At 40.3% G+C, this 21,371-nt stretch overlaps 1 protein-coding gene across 1 annotated transcript; it reads left to right on the forward strand.

Annotated features, from left to right (window-relative positions):
• Positions 1–13,694: 13,694 nt before the first annotated feature.
• btg1 (BTG anti-proliferation factor 1) lies at positions 13,695–21,058 on the forward strand. Its single transcript, XM_005810730.2, has 2 exons — positions 13,695–14,130; positions 16,866–21,058. The coding sequence occupies exons 1-2, from the start codon at positions 13,986–13,988 to the stop codon at positions 17,261–17,263; spliced, it is 543 nt and encodes a 180-aa protein (XP_005810787.1). The 5' UTR covers positions 13,695–13,985; the 3' UTR covers positions 17,264–21,058.
• Positions 21,059–21,371: the final 313 nt, after the last annotated feature.

Below are 21,371 nucleotides of genomic sequence, written 5' to 3' on the forward strand. Positions count from 1 at the left end.
CAAAATGTGCAGTTTTGCCTCATGTCACACAGAATCCAAGCCAAGTCCAACCGAGAACAGTATGCTAATCTTCAAAGGACAGCTTTGTCTTGAACAAAGACGGGTATTTTACACTTCAGTAACTTGTTCCTGCTTTTGCTTCGCGCTGGATGGAAGGAAATACCCTCGTAAAGTCAGAGAACTGAGATTCTGGCTGGACGGGGGAACAAGTGACCCTCTTCCTGTAAGGTGATGACAGATTTAGTCTAGACTTCGGCTTAGTCTGGAAGGTGCATTTGCCAGTTACTGTGAAAAAAATGTCCACAGTTTTTAAACCTTTTCACATTGTTATAGTTTATTACACTGCTTTGCTTTTCAATATCACATAAAATTACATTATTTTAACGAAATTGATGCATTCCTTTATTTATTTTGTTTGTTTTAAAGCTGAAAAAGCCCACTGGGTCACTGGATCCACCTTCCTCTATAATTAAACATGATCTAGATTTATTGGAAATTACCTGTGAACATCAGTTCTCATGTTTTACAAAAGATTCCCATTTATTTATTTTTTGTCTTGCTGTTGCCTTTGAGTGGAACTACTTCATTGTAGCTCTGGTTCAGGCAGCTGGAAGGTGAGCCTCTGCCCTAGCCTCACGTGTTTTTCAGCCTTACAGGTTTTCTTCCAGGATCGCCATGTGTTAGGCTCCATCCATCTTCCTGTAAACTCTAACCAGATTGCTTGCGCCTTCTTCCAGATGTTTGCTATCCAAACATCCAAACATCCTTGTGTTGCCTGCAAAAATTATACTTGTCCTGTCAAAAGATTATCTCAGATCTTTAACTACAGCAGAGACTTTTTCCAAATTCCATCTGTAACAAGCTCAAACACAAAAGCCAGCAAACCAAACGTAAGTACTGCTGAACTTGATCACATGTACAAAATGACTGTTGTTATTGAGAATCTTTGACCTTTATTTTGCAATGGAGTTTGATGCATTGCATCATGTGGGTTAAAAAGATAAATGTGAACAAAAGAGATTGGTTAGACATTTAGATTCAAGGTAGCAAAACAGTTTAGGATTTTAAACCTGAACAAAGTTGTATAAATGCTTGTTTCCAACAAACTACTAGAATAAACAACCTTTCTCTTCATCTCCCATTGGACAAAAACACTTTATAAACATCCAGTGGTGTTCAGAGATGTTCTGGTAATGCAATATCCAATAACTGAAAGACATTAAAAAAAAGCAGAGTCTTGTCTCTTTTTGCTTTTACCTTGAGATGCCCTCAGTTCTTATTCATGAGCTGACAGGTAAACATTTACCTTATTTAGCCTAACTTCACCTTTGCCCTTTGCTGCTCTGTTAGTTGGTTATTCTCCTGTACATGTCACATTTCATCCTGATTTTACTTTGTGGCTGTGCATGTGCTGTTTGGAGTTTGTCACCTTCACCTTTTTTCCATTAACTGATTTGAACACCAGTCCTTTTTATAAGACATATCTGATTATAATAGAATCCATTAAATGAACATGCTATGTTGATGGTCTTGGACGGTTCATCTGACAGGAGAACATGAGAGCATTAGCAGGGATGACTTAATGAGATACCAATCGGCAGAACCTCACAAGGCTCGAATTAGTCCTGCCTTCCAGGCCTTGTAGCTTGCCAACACTTGATCAACCATTTTGCTGCTGCAAGTAGAGAAGTCAATTAGTGTCCTCTGTCTCCTTCCAGCTAATGGGGACAATCACTGAAGGTTGAACGCACTGCAGCCAAGAATCTAATCCCGCATGGACAGGCCTGGGGCTTTCAAGAGCAGCAAAACAACAATATGAAGAAGAAATGTGATGACTTGCAGTTGCTTCTTAAAATTTGCCGTGCGCAGCAAAGTCATGGGACACAAAGTTGGGTGGGTACAGTGAAATTAAAGGTGGAGAAGACATATTTTATAAACCACAAGATTCCACAAATACAAACAACTGAATGGAATTCCCTCATTTTGCTTGCAAAATTGTTTTTTTGTATCTACTAAGATTGTCATTGTCTTACAACAAAAAATTGCTTGATAATCTGAAACATTTAAAAGTGACAATTGAGCAAAAAGAAATCTTTAAGGGGGATACATTTTCACAGCACTGTTTTCTTGGAGATATACTGAATAACATTTCCATCCTCATTGACCACTGAATCTATTTAACCTCTATGCCCTCCAACACGGTATCACTTGCAGAAATACAGTGACTTGACGATGACACCCTTTAACTAAACCTGGAGTATAACAGAACAAATTGGAGCATAGAAACACAACGGCCAACCTTTTTGTCCTTCCAGTAATATTCAAGTGAGAAGACATGACGGTCACACCCCGCCAAGAAGAATCCTCGCTTGTTTCCTCCCTAATCCTGATAGACATTTCACTTGGATTGTCTCGGGAACTTGTTTGTCACCCAGATTTATTTTTATCCCACATTTGCAACATGTTCTATTCCACAATCATCTTTCTCTTTTTCTCTCTCTCTGCTCTGACCACCTGTACCTGCTCTCCCAGAAACAGTGACAGCAGAAACAAACGCAGAGCAGGGACAATTTCCTGAGTGCTGCTCATTTAATTACTGCAGCGACAGAGAGGCAGAGCCTGTCAGAGCTTTAGCCCAGATCAGTATGCTCCCTCATAACAATTTGCTGCCTTTGGGGTGTACGTGCGTGTCTGTGTAGGTTGTAGCCACTGCATATGCTTTCAGTCCTGAAAGCCTTTGTGGCCATATGTTCAGAACACAGTATATATGATGGCAGTGCTAAAAGGTCAGATTATTAGAAAGACTGAGTCTTTCAAGGACAAACTGTTATCTCGTCTACAGATAATGTGGGTAACAACCATCCCATTGTGCCTCACTGCAAATTATCTTCCTGCTTGGTTGCAGCAACCTATGTAGAGTCTGTTGAAAGCATTAAAACATCCAACATGAACACATCTATTTTCCTTTTGTAGCATTGTAAAAGAAGAGTAATATTTTCTAAGGTCTTTTGAGGATCGATCTGAACACTGGGGAGTCCTCATATTGATCAAGTGAAGTGTTCTGATCGGATCACTTCAAGATTGTTCCAGAAGTCTTTAAGACCTCCTCTGCAGCTGTTAGCTGTCATTCACTCCGACAGAAACAAACACCCGCACCTTAGTGATCCTGTCCCAGATATAGCCAGACATGTCCTGACAACTCCTTGACATAACATCAGTAAACCGCATCTGTTAAAGTTCAGCAGTGGTGCCTCTCATATGAGCTACACCCTGCTCAACATTTTATGCAACCTGTGGTGTTATAGGACACCTCTAAAAGGACTCCAGACATATCATATTCTGTTCTTCTCTTCTATTAGATGTGAAAAATGCATTACTAATGTTGAGGTAAAGTGAAATTTAAGCTCTCGGGTTTCTGTCTCTTTCGCCACACTCTTCAAATCCAGCCTTCATCAGCTGGGTAGGTCTTGAACATGTCCTGGCATGAACCCCATCGCTGTTTAGCCAGATTAATTTTACATGTTGTTAGGCAGAGGATAATATGAAGTGACTGTAGCCAAAATAAAGCAGCAAGTACAGAATTTAGACAGTGTGGGTGGATGATGGTTATTAATATTAAAAAAGTCTTAGTTCTGACATTTACATAGGTTTGCCAGTTATTAAAATACCTGACACTAAGCTAGAAAAGCTTTGATCAAATTAAACAGTGATTTAAAATATATATATTTATTGGGTTTATTTCAAGTAACAGAATTCTTTTGAGTTTTTCTTTCCCCAGTCTTGCACATTTCTATAGACTCAAAGGTACCTCAACTATTATTTAATTTGTTTATAAAGGTGGTCATATATTTGAGATGACCTAGAATTTTTCAGCCCATGTTCTTACATAGGAGGTCTTGTGTGTATATATAAATAGAACCTTTTTGTCTGTGTTCATATTTACCGACTACTTAAGCTGAAAAGCAGAAGACTCATACTGGTTGATACTTGCTGTCTTTTGTTCAGAGGGAAAGTCTTGGACAGCTTTATCCTCCCCACCCCATTTATTCGACGTGCTTACTTCGCAGCTGCAACTTTAACATTGCGTTATTATGCTTGCAGGCTGATATTTGCCCACGTGAATATCAAAAGGTAATGTTTGCTTCACTGACTGTTTGGAGTGATAGCATGATTGACGACTGAAGATGTTTTCGTATTTTAATCATTAAAAGTGTTCCTTGACAGGTTGTGACTTAAAGCAACAGGGTGTGAGCTGCTTGGTGGTAACATCCAGTTCAAACATGTTCAGTAACAAATTTGGTTTTCAACTCTTGGTAAGCAAATTCTCAGCGTTTGCATACTATTTGAGTTCACTTTACTGGGTTAAATGTAATAATGATCTAACATAGAACGAGGTCAGTCTTTTTCTGCATGAAACTGATCGACTAAAAGGCCGTGGAGTCAGTCTTTGCTCCTGCAGTTACAGTATTTTGCACTTTTGCAGATCCAGAGCCGAGATCTTCACACTTTGCGTTTAACTGCTCCAAATATTTTGCAGTGCTCTGCGAAATTACAGTTTGCGTCACAAACAGCGGCCCACAGAAATGTGATAGCCTGCCTGTGCCCAGACTGGATCTGATCTTCAGCTGTCTGAGGACTTTTAAAGACTGATTCATGCAGAGGTGCTCAAGGTACGACTGCCGCTGACTCGCTCTCACACACGTATATTCTTGGCGTCGTTCATTTGCTGCTTCGAGTGGGGGAGGCAACAGGGTAACAGTCTTACTTTGAAGCCGCGACTCGGCAGGCTGACAGGAGTCGATGATAAAGCTCTGTTTGCAGCTGTCTCTTCCTTTTCATCTACCTGCATGATAATATTATCACACTGTCTGCTGACTTTTGAAGTCTACACCATGAAATATATGGTTGGTGACAGACATACAGGCTTTCTGTGTTGTATTTTCAAGTCACTCACAAGCTAATGGGCACTTCATAAACTGTGTTTTCAGTTTCTTGCATTAAGACACAGTTGACCTGAGGAATGCTTTGTAAGTTGGATCTAGACACATCAATCATTTGAAACACAAAAGCTCAAAGTTTATTTTGCGCCTACAGTCAACAGTAAGTCAGTTTAGCATAAAAATGTTAAATTTTTCAGTGTTCTTTTATTCTCTTCAGCTTATCCCACAGGTTTTCTGTACAATTAGTGTCATGAAACGATGGTGTGAGGTGGTGAGGCAGACGCTTGAGACCCAGGTAGAAATGAAAATGATGATTTTAATGGTGAGAATGGCAAACCAAAATCCAAAAGTCCAAAACCCTGGCAGCACTGCTGAGCTGGAAACAGGGGCTCAACACAGGTAGCAACAGAGCAAACGAGTGGACTAACACAACTGACCAAGGACACAGACGCCAAATGAGACGAGGACCCGACAGAGAAGCTGGGACACAGGTGACATTAAATACACGGGAGGGTAATCACAGAAATGAGACACACCTGGGAAACAATCAAGGGGAAGACAGGACAACACGAAGACTCGGGGACACAGAAAACTCTAATTAAATACACAGAAAACACAGAACATGACAATTAGGTCTTGGAGCCTAAGAAGAAGGTGGATTTTGGTCAGGTGAACCATTGCTTTGTTGATTTAAATTGGTTCAATATGGCCAATTTAAAAGTTTATCACAGAGTTTATTTTTGCTATGCACCCTAATATGGGTCCAGTTAATTATAGAAATTGCCTGAAAGCTCAATCTTATTCTCATCTAACCAAAGCTTAAAGTCCTTTGGTAAAAACTTACACATTTACATCCAATACAAAGTCATGTATTACTTATTAAACATTCTGAAGCAACATTGTTAAAAAAAGAAATGTGTAAATTGCAAATGTTTTCGTTGCATTTATTAACGGCATTGGAAAGATGATATGCCTCGCAGCATTGTACATCCTCAGCCCAAGTTAACAGTTACAATAAGGTCATTTCCCTTGTATTTGTCCTTTTTTTAGGCTGGAAACAGCTGAATTGTAATGCATTTTACATATATCTACCACAGTCTAGGTCGTGTTAGATATTTGCAACGGCCACACAGTGTGTGTTCTCTGGCCCTCTCTGTGTTATGACTCAATAACGGGACAGTGAAACCTGGCCTCTCCACCAGAGAAAACAGAATCCAGGAATGCGAAGCACAAAACATACGTCATGTGTATGTACTAACCACTCAGCATGTCTGATCTAATCCAAGATGCTCTTGCAAAAAATATACATCCTGAAAGGCAATCCTTTGTGTTCATGAGCCAACGTAACTGGGCAGGATTCCCAAATACCATATGCTGACAGGAATGTACGTAAAATCTTAAAGACACGTTTCTTCATCTTCTTTCCTTCTTTGTGAATAACTCATCACTTGTGCAGTTAGATGGGTTCTGGGTTTTATTCTATTCATGATCAAATTAATTGCAGTTAATTTCCAACAAATATACATTTTTACTGTCTTCAACAATAATACTTACTGTAAGTTGTTTGCTTATTATTATTATTACTATAAAAAATGGTTTTAGTTTAATGGCAGCAATGCAACAACCTTTCAGAACAATTTTGCTTTTGCAAAATAGGGGATAAAGGTGAAGTAACTTGATGTTCTTAGACAACAAGATAGCCTTCAAAGCTGGACTTTACAGGCCTTTCAAGCCTCCAATAGCTTGACGTACCAATACTACAAATAAACACACACAAGCATGCATGTGGAGAGATATGCACAGCTTTGTAAATTCTTGATTATTCATGTTATATTATTATTTGAATAAATAAGCATGATTTCTGTTTTCGAAGCTGCCTCAGATCTGAGTCACCCTGCATGAGGAGTTCTTTGAGTGAGCAGAAGAGAGTCATGTAAATACAGCGACACACAAGGTCTCTCATCTGTGCATATTTTTCATTCTAAGCTCAGAGCATAAATAACTTAGGATGTTCGGCCAAGCTTTGCGCATGAGTTAAATAATAGAATACAGCTACATTAAGAGGCAGGTACCGTCCTCAGAAACTTTGAAACCATCTGGTTCGAAGTCCAAATGAATAAAGTACATCCGGGCACATTAAAGCCAAATCATGTGGAGGAAAAAAATAATAATTTCAAATGATAGGAATGCATATAAAAAAGGATGAGACATTCTGTGAGCGCTGTGCTTCATGTTTGTGGGTGAGCCAAGGCTGAGCCAGAACCGACAGAGCCACAGTCCAGAGGAAAAAGACGAGGCCAAGACAAGTTCCTGTGTGGGTTCACATGAGCAGGGAGGGAGGCGGCATCATGGAAAGTTTGTGGTTTTTCTCTGACAAGTCTCTTCCTGGTAGCAGAGTGGGATGGGCAACGAGTTTCACTGACTTGTTTTTGTGCAAGGTGATCGCTCTGGCTGAGCCACACCTTAGACACTCAGGGTGACATCAGTTTGTTTAGCAGCTACACCCACATTAAAAGAGCTCCTTTTCTACACAGGTAGTCTGCTGGCTGTTCTGCAGAAGTGATTATTTTTGTTGACTTTAATTGTGTGTGCAAGTAAAAAAATATATATATGATGCTCCAGTGAGATAATTAATGTTCTGAATTGGGCGTATTCAAACACACAGTATGCCACAGGAAGCAATACCGAGATGTAAAAACATGTTTGGCTTATTTAAGGTAAACGCTTATTGTCATGTATAAGTTTTTGTATATGTGCATGAAGGTGAAGAGAAAGAGAACATTTAAAATACAAGAAACAGGATAAAACAACTAAAGTTGAACAAGTTTAGAAAATAGCAGAGTGCTGCGACAATTTAGAACCCATCCTGTTTTGTTGACCCTGTTACATATTTAATGCCTGTTATATCATTTCAGCTCATTACACAGCTGAAATGAGGTTAACCAAATAAGATGAGGTTAACAACCTAGTTCAATTTATAACAGTGAACTTCAAAGCCACAACTAGGTAATTTTAGGAAAGAATTCTTAAAAAAAAAAAAAAAAACTAGAGAGGATTATTTGTTAATCTAGAGAAACATAGTTTACTATAAAACCCATTGAAAAAGCTTCAACATTATTAGTCGAAAGGAGAAAAGACCTTCAGCAGTCTCCTGTTTGGCCAAATAGCCACACTAACAGGCATAGCTCTGTTGAGGGGTGATGGTGATGGCATTCTTTACTAATTGAATCATTTCCATCAGAATTTATATTCATGGCATAGTTTGAACATGGTGATCACAATGATTCCTTTCAGATCTCACACTACACCTGGACAGGCAAAAGATCTCACCTTGGTTAGAGGAGAATGGTTCCTGCCCACTGTCTCCCTGTCCTTCCAGTGGATGAGTGATTACTGCAAAAACAGGGAACCAATGCAGCTGACTGAATTCGTTCGGTATCTAGCATACAATTTGGTTCTGTTGTATTACAATTTTGAAAGAAATGATTTTGCAATTTGATTTGAATAGATCAGATTGATTTAAGTGATTCTTCTAAACAGTCAGATATGAATTGGAGCCATTTGTTTTTTTAGGCATTGAGAGAAACAAGTAGAAAACTAATTTACCTCTGATTTTTCAATAATCTTCAGCTCTTTGCACAGAGAGCACAAATCTACTCGGTCATGCAAGTACATTTTTTTTATTCCAAGTTCAGAGTTGCATTCTTTGGTGTCACATTAATTTTACAGGAATGATAAACTGGAACCTCCCCAAAGAGTCAAACTGTTATCTGTATTCAGGAAATGTTCACATCACTGCTTGTACGTTTGGGGGGAAAAGCTGCAGACATTGTTTTGTCTTGTGTCTTGATGAATGAAGCCAATGTTGGTTTGACTTATTTTTGACCCATGCGTGTTGTGTTTCCTGGTCTTTGTGCGTTTCTTTGTACCCGGGGTCGGCGGACATGCAGTGTGTGTTCAGCCTCTCTCCACAGTGGAACAGGAATGTTTTTAGGAAAATTCTGCCCACGTAAACCAGCAGTCCAGATCTCTGTGTTCATTCCCAACCTGACATTCTTTCCTCCACTGGAGTTCACAAGTGGTTGCGAGATAAAAGCCTCCATTCATTATGCTAACTGAGAACCCGGCGTAATGACAGGATACCCCACCCCTGTCTGGCAGCAGCCAGGGCCATATTTTACCCAGCTCTGGAGGCCCACACATTAAAAACAGCCTATGCTACAGCACATTGTTTTCTTTTTCAGGTGGTGTGTGTCCACATCACTTTCTGTCAATCAGAAATAGCAGGAAAATTCAGGGGTTTCCAAGTTTAATTATTTCTTACGATTATGGCCTTTACCTTCTTTCTCTTTCACTTTTATGGTGTTTGACTTTTATCTCGCTTGCCGAGCTGCCAGCATTCAGCTATGCACACCCACAATCCCTGTCGGTAATGAGGCAGCTGCCTGTTCACAGATGTCTGTGTGATACACATGTAGACCATTATGTTTGCTTGCAAAAACCTCTTCCTTTTTTCCGCTGCTACTGCTGCGTAAAAGCAAACCATCTTACTACATTGCTCTTTTCAGTTTTATAATGTGCCTGTTGCCACCGTGCTGGTGTTTGGCTCGCCTCCTTAATGTGTTACAGTTAACTTTAAAACTGGTAAATGTGCAGAGACATTTTATTCTAGCTCAATTGTTATTTCTCCATTATCTTCAGGTCATGTTGGGTTGAAATGTGACCTAACTTTATGTTAGAAAACTCCAGGACATTTGTCATGCACTTCTGGTGTAGAATTTTGCAGCAAGGTTTTAAAGGTATTAACAACTTCACTATTCAGTATTTGTCTTGAGCTGAGTTAAAAACAAACTAAACACTAATTATTAAATATACCTAAGGGATTAATAAAGTACTGTTGAAAAGAGTTGAACTAAACTAGCTAGTGTGACTATCAGGGACCAGAACTATCATCCTAACTGCACAGGCTGTCCTAATAAATATACACACCATGTTGTTTTGACAATGAAGATGTGCAAAATGAGCCTTGAGGTGCTCAAGAGGGGCTTGTACACAATCTGCAAAAATAAGTAAATGGTTGCATTTTTTAGGTCTGGATAAGTGTGGAAAAACATTTGTTTTTCCAGACTTTGTTCCTTCTCATACTGTCTAAACGTTATATCCATCTCAAGAATCATCTGCCCATCTATCCAGATACTAGTGGATCCATCATCTATCCTTTTTGTCAATTTTCCAACTCGTACCGAATGGATGGATGGAAATACAAAAAATTTTCACATCCTCATCCAGACATGGAAAACACTAATCAATATCTGCCAGATTGCTTAGAATTTAAACTACACATAGTTTTTAGAAAATGTCTGTACTTTGGCTGAAACAAAGGCAGGAATGTGGGCGTAATCTGAAAACGATGAACTTCAGATACCATGTAAAAAGTAAAACAGATATGATATGTGATGGATTTCCCTGCCGTGTTGGCATGAGGTATCCAAAACAAAGTGGGATCTGTGTGTTCGAATATGCACAGCAGAAACTCGCAGAATATCCACGACACACTGAAAAGCCTCCATTGTTTCTTAAAAGAGCAAATGTGGCTGAAACTATTACTAAGTGTGTTTTTGTTGATGAGTCCGGGGGGTTCCCACATGTATGAACTCGTACAGGATCTGAGGATTTCCCTGAGAGCTGTGGCCGTTAGCTCGGCCAAGAGCAAGGGAAGTTTTGCAACAGTGGTTATCGAGAAGTCATTGCAGAGGAATGCTTTGACTGAACATGCATAGATTGTTTGAGAGAACAATTCCTGTTTGCAGAGTTTATTGAACCAAACAACTTCTGGGACGGTATCTTTAAGTCAGAGGAGACCAAATGTAGAAATATTTGCCCATAATGCACCGTGCCATGAATAGAGAAAACAGAATGCAACATGTCAACACAAACTTCTACAACCACAAGCTAAGACAATTGTCTTGCTCAAAGGCAGACAACTGATGACGTAAACCAATTTTATAGCCACAAGGCCTGGTCACCTTATAGTAGTGTACATAGTTAGCTGTATAAGAACATGTACATTTAAGAGCACAAAAGTTCATAGGGTCAAATATTTGAGGTAAAATTAATTAATGACAATAATTCAGCCTTAGGAGAGTCACAAAGGGACACATTTCTACAAACAGAAGGAAAGTTAAGTAAAGTCTTTTACAGTGACGTAAGAAAAAACATCATCCAGAAAACAACTACTTCAAGTTATTTTTGCTGAAAGCTGTTCTACAACATGCTCAGTCAGATTGTGCACTTTGATTTTTTTCTTCCATGACTGTGTTTACTGTATTTTTGAAGTATGTGGGTGTTTTCTGTGCAAACCTAGCCAGACACATTTGAGTGTACCGTGTGTCTCTGCGTGCCTTTGGGTCAGTTCAGTGTGCTTTTCCTCTGTTTGATTGCATCATGATTGAAGAGCTCAGCAGGTCATCATGACTGCATCTGCAACAAGCAACCAGCAGTCTGTATTTTTCCACTGATTTTAATGAGCATGTGAACATTGGACCCCCGAGAAGAAAATCAATACAAAGTTACCTCCTGGCTGTTAAACAAGGTCACACAAGGTGTGTTTTTTCATCTGATCGAGACTCCTCCTGTTCTGTATTTGACCAGACATGCTTGACTGATGGTGCTAACTGCTATATAATGAACTATGGTAAAGTAAACAGCTGTTCTCACCTTTCTGTCTTTATCTTTCTCATACACAACCACCTGTTTTCCAGCTCAGCTTTCATTATCTGACCTCATAAAACAAAGAACCGACTCCAAACACTGAGCGCTACAAAACAACCACCAAGCCCAACTTATAGTTTAGTAATTTTACATCGAATTCAAGTTTTAGCATTTTTGCTTTTCATTATTCTCAGGGAAAAAATGATCTCTTCCCCCCAAAAAAATATACATTTATTGGATAAATGCTTACTATAGTTGATGTTTGCTCCCAACATTGTGACTAAAGTATGTTAATGGCATTTAATCTGACATACCATTTGAAATTTGATTTAAAAAGAAAAAAACTTGAAATGTGATAAACTAAGTAATCTTTGGGATAGTAACATTTTAAATGCTGAAATGTGCTTTTCTCACTAGTTCTTCAAAAATGGAAAACAATGCAATGCAGGTAGGATACTGACTGCTTTTATGCACTCTGAACAGACCCAGTCTGTCTCACACTTCAGCATGCATTTATACCAAACATAATTTTTTACCCCACTCTAAATCCTTGTTTATGGCAAAGACCGATGATGCTGATGTCAGCACTACCACCTCACTGTCACCAGTTGTATGGTTCGGGTTTTGGCTGCGCCGGCCCTTCTGCTTGGAGTTTGCATGACTTTTCCTTTCCATAACCTAAAGTGTGCAATTTAGGTTAATTGGGGATTCTAAAATGACTGCAGGAGCATCTGAGTGCGTTGTTTCTCTGTTCTGACCTCCTGACAGATTATAGCTGTGATCTGTTCAAACTCCACATCTGGAAACAATGGGAAGGATGACAGGGAGGAAAATCAGTATACGGAATATTGATTAACCTGTGAAGATGGCGTGATTTGTCTTTTGTGTTGGTATTATTATTATTGATTGTGAAACCTGCATTCTAACTGTATCTACTGATTCCCTCTCTGGTTTATCGCCTCGTTGTATCTCTGTTTTGTCGTTAGTTGTATTTGCAACTAAACTTACTAAACTAAAATATGTTTCTGACCACCACTCTTTTTTTCTGTGTGTATTTCCTATTTAGTATCTGTTCCTAAATCAAGCTCTAAAATCTGTGGCCTTCATTTGAGCTCAGCCGCCTTTACTCTGATATTTATGAATAAACTTTGGTACAGCACATTATCTTTACAAATCAAGTCGTATTAACTCGTATTACTAACTTGTATTTAGTTAATAAAGTGTGGGAGGAAACTAACATTGAACATGACCTTGAGCACAACAGGTCTACAGTGAGACTCAGTGGGGATGCTTTTCACCTGGAAGGACAGGAAGGATGGTCAGTCTTTATGGAAAAATAATGCATTTCTCTCCATTTTATTTATTCAAAAACAACTACCGGAACATGTAATACAGGATGTACAGCACTATATGTTCCACTGTGTTTAATGCAACACAAATAATCAGATTAGTAATAAATAGCTTATATTTGTGTCTTATTCTATGCGGTTTGTCTTTGCACTCAATATTGAACTTCTTGTCAGATACTTAAACTATGCTCTGTTTCCCGACGGCCAATAGTATAAAATTCTAATAAAATTTGACCAAATGTGGGACAAGTTATTTTTTTCTGCAATGTACTAAGAGCATGTTATGTAGACATTTATTGTTTAGTTAGGCTACATTTCAAATGAAGTTAAAAGTCTACAATAAACTAGCAAAATTATATTGTCTTAGTGTTGCCGTAGAATCCATATTGTAAGAATTTCACCGTCCGGATTTGTTTTTCTACTCGACCAGTCGTCGCTTCCTCTTTTTTTCTCTTCTGCTCGCCACCCGTATTTCCGACAGTACGGGAACGCAGCACCATTTCACGCCAGGCGCCTCTGTTTATTTTCAGCACGGTGACGTCAACGCTTCCCTCCTCCTTGAATGCGCTTCGTCAGTGCGCGGCCAAAGCCTCTGATTGGTCGGCTTCGGTTGCCGTAGAGCTTAGTGACGGAGATGTGGGGGAGGAGGAGCAGCGCCTTATAAAAGCCCTGCTCTCCTCTGTGAAACCCCCACTCTGGAGGAGAAAAGCAGGCAAGAAGGGCTGGTTCGGGCTTTCTAGAGGGACCTCCCCCAACCTCCCTCTCTGTATTTACCAATAAGAGGCACTTGTATCTCCAACACGGAGCATCTGAGAAAACCTCATTTTACCTCGACTAATAAATGCCAAGAAAAGCACCGACGAATCAGGATCGCTGCGCCGCAACGAGAGGAAAGACGAACTGTCGGAAAAACACGTAAAAAACAACAACAACAACAAAAACAGCAAGAAAAAAACCGCACGGATCGTCGCCGTGGCCTTTCTCAATGCATCCCCTTTGTGCCCGTGGAACGATGAAACCAGAAATAAACGCCGCCGTCGGGTTTCTGTCGAGATTTCTGAGAGTAAAAGGACACGTAAACGACCGACAGGTCCAAACGTTCAGCCAAAGCTTACAGGACATTCTGTCAGGTAAGAGAACCAGAAAATGATCCAGATGCGCACATCGTTCACCTCCGTGCACACAAACATATTGTTTTACACTCTGAATTCATTCAGAAGTGTGAAAACTCGTCTTGTAACATTTGAGTCGAAGCCTTTCTTTGTTCTCTGAAGTCTCACTATGAGCGCCGCTGCTGTTTGCGCACATCGGAGAGGAGCGAAAACAAGAAAACCGTGAGCGCAATGGGTGATCGGTCGATGATTCTATTCGAGCGCCTTGGTTATCATGTTATATTTGATATAAAACACAGTAAACTAAAAGTGGAAAATCGCGTATTTGGTCGGTGTGGGGGTGGGGGATAAAGAGACGTTCAAACAAGGAAGTGCGCCTCGCTCGACGAAGCTCAGGGAGAACAGAGCAAAACAAGCTACAGTGAGGCCGTTCAATTACGTAATGCATCAGAAAGAATGGGTTTATGTTTAGACATGTACAACCAGGCGTTTAGACTTATTAAATATTGTTATTCAGAAAATATCTAAACTGTAACTGATAATAAAGCTGTTATTAATGCGTAATTTATGCGTTTTTAGTACATTATACTTTTTTTTTGTATACAAGTGATTTGACGGGAACGATTACACCCGATCCTTTCCTATCTGTTTGAGTAGCCTTTTACGATTTGCTGCTTAGACTATTTATAGAATGTGAAGGGACATCGTAGGTTTTTGAGTTGAGTTCACAGTGTGTGGAAATGTCCGCCTTTACCCTTTTACGCACCGCCTCTGTTTGGGTGCAGTGTTTTTCCACAGAACAGAGCGCCGTGTGTCTGATTTCCTGCCCTGAACATGTTCCGGGCTCGAAACTCTTAAGCTGCCATACATCTGCCTCATACCAGCTAACGCGCAGCAGCGACTGACCTAAATTTTCTGAGTCCAAGAGCGCCTTAACAGGATGAGTTCCAGGACAAAAAAAAAAAAAATCATGTAAACATAATCAACTGGAGCAAATGTAGGGGGAACAACAAAGTGAACAGTTTAATTAAACTGTTTTATTATCTTATTTCTTCAATGTTTTCTAATGACTGGATTCTGTAGCAGGTTTGCCCAGGTTAAAATGCAAATGTTTCTTTTTAGATTCGCTTTTTTTTTTTTTTTTTTTTTTTTTTTAGATGTTTTTGTGGGTCAAATTTTTCTTTTGATTCACCTTATTTAGTGATACTTTGTATTTAATCAATGTTTAGCAAAATCTGGAACTCAAAAACCATGAGATAAAAACGAGCTACGTTCTGGGCCCTTAAACTAGGCCAGGAAATCTTTTGTGCTCGAAACCAACACAGTCGCAGGGTGTTGTGTCTGCATGCTGAAAAGCCGAGGGCCTTTTAAAGAGTTGGGGCAGTGAGTGTGAGACCTTGACAGCTGCAGAACTGTTGGCTTTGTTTAAAGACTCAATTCGATGCCCTTCTGCAGAGCCACATTAAATGGAAAATACCCAGTGACCTGCTAACTGGGGCCTTGACGTGCCCACATAATGCATCTTTGGCATTTAAGGTCAGCTACAAAACACATAAACAACCTGCTTTGGTTAAACTCTTAAGGTTAAGCGCACAGTCGATTGCTTACTCCCCTCCTCCCACCCCCAGTGTGCCCTGGTTTTTAAGAATAGGCCCTGCTGAGCTGATCATTTCCCAGCTGCTCTGGGGTTTGTCGGCAGCTGTCTTTGTCGCTCAAGCTGAGGCCACTCTTTCACGAGTGCCAGGGCCTCCATTAGATTGGCTGTATACAGCCGTCTGCGATAAGGCATGGGGGGGGGGGTTAAGGGGAGTATTATCCTCTGGATGCATACAGGTGGCCTGTGGGCCTCAGTCTGAACACAATTTTTATAAAAAAAATTTCTGGTTACATTAGTGTTCCCATCACTGGAAATTCGATCTGAACTGCAGAGCGATGGTTCATTAATATACTGTGACTATTGCATGAAAAGATCAATGAAAAGAACAAATGGGGTCTCAAATTGCCCCAATGTGTTATTTCTAAACCACATTGCTAAAACACTTTTAGCACAATTTCCTACTGCTCATCGTTCATCACATTAAAACTAAACAGTGGGAGAAAATTATGCGTCACTAGTTTCACTGGGCATCTGAAACTTCCACAAGGAAAAGGAGATGAAGGGGGAAGGAGGGAAGAGGGGCACAGCCTCTCCCCTTTTAGAGGTGGAGCTTTGTATCCCAGATGGCTGTCTGGGGCACTTTTGGTGTTTTTGTTCAGCCATTCACAGGAGGCTTTTTCTCTTTTTTTTCTGCTGAAGGCCAGAGGAGGAATTGTGCAATTCAGTGGCAGTCCCTTTGTCACGTAGGCTGAGCCTGCCCCTGGCTGGTTGTTTATGGTAGCTTATCATGCCTGCAGCAGGTGGTGGTGTTTTTCTTTCTTCCTTTTTTTTTGTTTTGTTTTGTTTTGCAGCTCATAACTTTGTCGACGCTCCTTGTTTGCTCTAATTTGCTAGTTCAAATTATTGAATTAATAAAATAGATAAAACAGTTCCATTCATTTCCCAATTTTAGATTCTCACTGGAGTGGAACAGAATTTTAGAAAAACAAAATATTTGCTTGCTATTAAATAATCTTATTACTCAGTAAGTGCCAAAATGGAATAGCATAGCGCCTTTAATTTTGCTATGAGTTTGTTTTTGTGTGCTTTCAACGATCATAAGCAGACCTCTGTAGCTAAACTCTTTCCATCTTCTCTCCCTTTGTTTCCCCTGCAGAGCAATATAAGCACCACTGGTTCCCAGACAAGCCCTGCAAGGGCTCGGGTTACCGCTGCATCCGCATCAATCACAAGATGGATCCACTGGTCGGGCAGGCGGGCCAGCGCATCGGCCTTACCATCCAGCAACTCTACCTGCTGCTGCCCAGCGAGCTCACGCTTTGGGTGGACCCCTTCGAGGTGTCCTACCGCATCGGCGAGGACGGCTCCATCTGTGTCCTGTACGAGTCACAGCCTGGGCCCGTTGGCATGCCCCTGTCCGCCAGCTCTGCCTTAGGACACGGGTCTGTTGGCCCCATGGTGGACAGTCACCTCAGCTGTAAGGAGGAAATGAGGGTGCTGGGCAGGACCAGTCCCTCCAAAGCCTACAATAACATGATGACTGTGTCCAGTTAAAGTGGTGCGCGGTCAGTCCCAGCCTACTATTGTTCAGGGTTACACAGTGGCTGGTCAGATCATGGTGAGCCTTTTTAAAGCTAAAAATATTAAATGAAATAGTGAAAGAAGAAAAAAAAACAGGATGTGGCCTATCATCCAGGTGATGGAAACCTTGTAGGTTCAATATTTTTCCTTTCTCTCCCGGTTATCTGTTTTGTTGTCATTGGATCAGCTGGGCACTCCGTTTTCTTTAAGGAGAGGCTTTGTGAAAATGGAACTGTTGGGGCAGCTAAACCATCCAACCAACCAGGAAATACCCACCCCCAAACCCTCCATGGAGACTGGCTCCGATACACCCAACATCCCTCACTTAACGTTCAACATTTTAAAGTGCTCCACCTCTGAAGGGGCTATCAGCATTGACTTTGCACTTTTCTTACTTACTTGTGGGTACTATGGGTACATGTTCAACACATTATAGCAAAAACAGTCTAAATTGTAAGGATTTGTCATCCAGCGATTTTAAACTTTCATCGATCATTAGTTCTTTAGCATGGGTGGGGAGGAAGTTGAGGTTTGGGCCGTGCCACAGCAAATCCAAGCTTAAGGTAAAGAATCAACATATAAGAGCACTTCTATTTTCTAAGAAAACTGTTTTTGGACCACAAAAGTACATTCTTTATCTTGTAGCTATTAAAAAGGCTTGTGATCTGAGCTCGTTTTCCTCCCTTTCCTGTTGCCAATGGTGAGTTAAAGAAAACAAAATATTCCAGCCCTCTGTCTACCTGAAATTTGTTGTGACGCCCAATGATACCAGCGTCTCCCATTGGACCTTCACCCCACATCTTGATGTATGTGTAGCTTTTTTTGGGAATCTCCCTTTCAAGTCAATGAATGTTGTTGAAGTTCACAATCAAGATCCTGCATTTCCCGCCCCTTTTCTCCGAAACTTTGTCATCTCCTGCATTACCAAAAGTAATATTGTAGCAAAGAGGGTCGTGGGAGGGGGTCTGTTTACCCAAATTTTGGTCTTGTGGCCCAGTTTGAGTTGAAATTGAAAGCACTTTGATGTGAGATTGCGTCGGATGTGTACCTTCTCAGAGAAAAATCGCCTCCATTCCATCCATTCAAATGCCAACTTTTGCCACAGCAGTTCTCCTAGTTCTAGCTTTTTTTTGTTCTTCTGCTGATGTTTTTCTTAAGGGGCTGTGCAGCTCTGAATTAAAAAAAAATAAAACATTCAGATTTTGTTGACATTAACATTTCATAGCAGTTTTTTTTAGTGGGATAAAGAACATGTTTGGGGGTTATGGTAGGGAGGTTCTTTCATCCATCTTTATGACCCCACTGATTTAGCCTAAGTTAAGTTGCACCCCTTTTTCCAATAGAAAAGTGGCAATTCTAGTTGCAGATTTAAAAAAATAAAAATTCTTTGACTCAATCTAAACAAAAAAAAAAAGGTCTGGAACTCAGACCATTCCAATTGGCTTTTCTGTTTTTCTTAGCTAGCCCCAAAGTTTAGGGTACACTGCCTTAAGAACTCATTGTAAAGAATTAGGAGTGACTGGTGAGCTTAAGCTAAAATTTGTAATGGCCTGATGTGTTGTGCTGCCTGGACTCTCATTGGGGAGTCCAGTTTCCAGTTTCAGGCAGTTCCAACCCACCTCTTGGTGTCTGGGGGTGTTGGTGCCTCAAAATGCCACTCCTTAGCTCAGACCTCCTGTTCAGCCGAAACCAAGTTGGGATGCTGCTAACTGAACCCCTGTGGACGCAGGTAGACAATGTGACACATATCACCCTTCGTCATTGCGGGGGAGTTGGGTAAGGACGGTGAGGTTGGGAAGCTTGGGTGTGAGAGAAGTTGGGGGGTGCAGGGCCAGACTCTTTTGTCCAGGGCAGCTAAAATCCCTCCAGTCCCCCTCCTTCTGATTTTTATTTTCCCCAACACCCACCCACCTCAGCCAGAAGCCCTCCACCCTCCCTCAGCATTGATGGATAACCAGCACACGTGCATTAGGTGGATTTGGTTGGACGCGAAGGAACATGGATCTAAAAGATGAAGAACTTGAGGGTACTGGGCCATTGTTTCATCTCACTGGATTGTGCTGCACTTAATCACTGAGTGAGTAGCAACTTTGTTTACATGCATTCGAAAGAAGGTGGCAGCTGTCTTTGTACCCCCTCCTCACTTATTGGTTTAGAGGTCGAGTGGAAAATGGTGTGACCGAACAGATGCCGGAATGACTCCGGTTGTTGTGTTGGCATCAGCCACCGGCCAGCTCTGTCACGGCAGGCTGGTTTCTACCGCTCATCACCACACTTTGGGGTGTTTAAGCTCCACTAAGCCCCTGAGAAGATCATGGGTGATATAGCTCTAGCCTTTGATGCACTGCAACCCTCCCTCACTCACTCTACCCCCAACCCTTTGCCACCGTTGCTCTCTGCTGATACTCCCTTCAGCAATCTGTGAAAAAGCAGTGATTCCATGTTGGCAAGATAGATTGGAGCCTGCTGGGATGGGAGCCCAGAGCTTTGGTTTCCATGGTGGACCGTCATATTTGTTTTTAATAGTCATGCTGCTCCATTTTAGCTTGTTTTTCTTTTTTTTTTGTCAGCAGACTAGATGTTTTGAGATTGGTCTATATTTCAGAAACAAGATGATTGTCTTGTCTCTCTTTCCTCTCAATGTATTTCGTAGTCACACTGGTAGGGTTTCTCTTTGTTTTCCGTAACTTATCCACATTTTCTCATGTGCATCCACTTTTACTCTTGTAATCTAACAACGTGTTAACATTTGTTTTTATTCTAGATCTAAAACATGAAAAAGAAAGATAAAATCTCTGCCACCATTCAAGTTCCGTACGTTTAAATGGCATCCATTCAGCTCGTGTGCACATAGGTTACAAACTTGTGAGGGCGCTTTGAGTATTCAGAAGTAAAATAGCACATAAATGCACTAAATGTCAAACTGAAGTTGTGACTCTGATTTTTTTTTTCCCTTTGTTTTCTTTTTATTTGAGACACGAGGAGTCTCTCCTGGAATGTATTGCCAAACTCAGGCCTCAAACACTTCGTAAATACTCTTATGGAAAAGTTGTGCATGTTAAGATATGAAACCAGAAGGGAACAGCAGTTTGTTTTTTCTTGCCGTCAATGTCGTCATCGAACAGCAGAATTATTGCCACTTTCACATTTGAGGTGTTTTTACATATTATAGAATGTATTGTAACTGTACAACAAATGGTAGAGTGCATAACATTACACATGGGAAGTGCCAATAATTGCTATTCTGAAGTGTTTTTAGATGGTTTTCCTTTTATTTTCATTTTGTATTTCATCTTTTAACATGGATAACGTTTTTCATAAGTGAAGCCATTTGTGATGGGAGTGCTGGCAAGGACCAAAGTAGTTTTCTGGTTTAAAAAAAAAAAAGGAAGAAAAAGAAAAATATTAGTTTCCATGATCTGTAACTATAGGTGTATCCTATTTGTTTTTTTTCTTTTTTTGTGATTTCTTTTCTTCTTTTCTGTTTTTTTTTTCCTTTTTTGTTCTTATTTACATATAAAAATGAGAAAATAGACAAAAACATCTGAGCTTACCCAAGCAGGAAAAGCTGTATCTTGTGATCTCATGTCAGTACATCATTATTGTGTTCAGTTTCCTTTTCCTTGGGTATGTTGCGATGAACTGCTGTAAATTTGTACAGTTCATGTAAATTGATTGTGCGGAAGTTGTACAGATTTCTATATTTTGGAAGAAAAGTTTTTTGTTTTTTTTTCTCTGTAATAAAAGATTTCCTATCTTGGCATCATATTCCCTGTGAGATTTCTCATCATTTCTTTTATTTGGAGGATAATTACACAAATAAAAGCTCAAGGAAATGAAATATAATAAAACTTGATCAGCTTAAAGTTTGATGTGGAGACTGAGGAACCTGGGCAAAGTCTTATTTTCTGTCTGGTTTTTATACCTTCCTATAAATATTCTATGATGTTAAATTAAAAGAATGCATGTAGTTTTCTGCAAATCATAGAAGAAACGTGTATGTGCCTCTCAGTGTACATTGAGCATACTTAGTGATTTGCTTTTCAGCAGCTCTTGATGTATTGAATCAGTCTATACAGAT

This window comes from Xiphophorus maculatus, chromosome 17 (genome assembly GCF_002775205.1).
Source record: "Xiphophorus maculatus strain JP 163 A chromosome 17, X_maculatus-5.0-male, whole genome shotgun sequence".
NCBI lineage: Eukaryota > Metazoa > Chordata > Actinopteri > Cyprinodontiformes > Poeciliidae > Xiphophorus > Xiphophorus maculatus.

Excerpts from the sequence above, each read along its gene's own strand:
- btg1 (XM_005810730.2), top strand. The coding sequence starts at position 13,986 with ATGCATCCCCTTTGTGCCCGTGGAACGATGAAACCAGAAATAAACGCC. Across the intron at positions 14,131-16,865 it reads CTTACAGGACATTCTGTCAG|AGCAATATAAGCACCACTGG; the intron begins GTAAGAGAACCA and ends TTTCCCCTGCAG.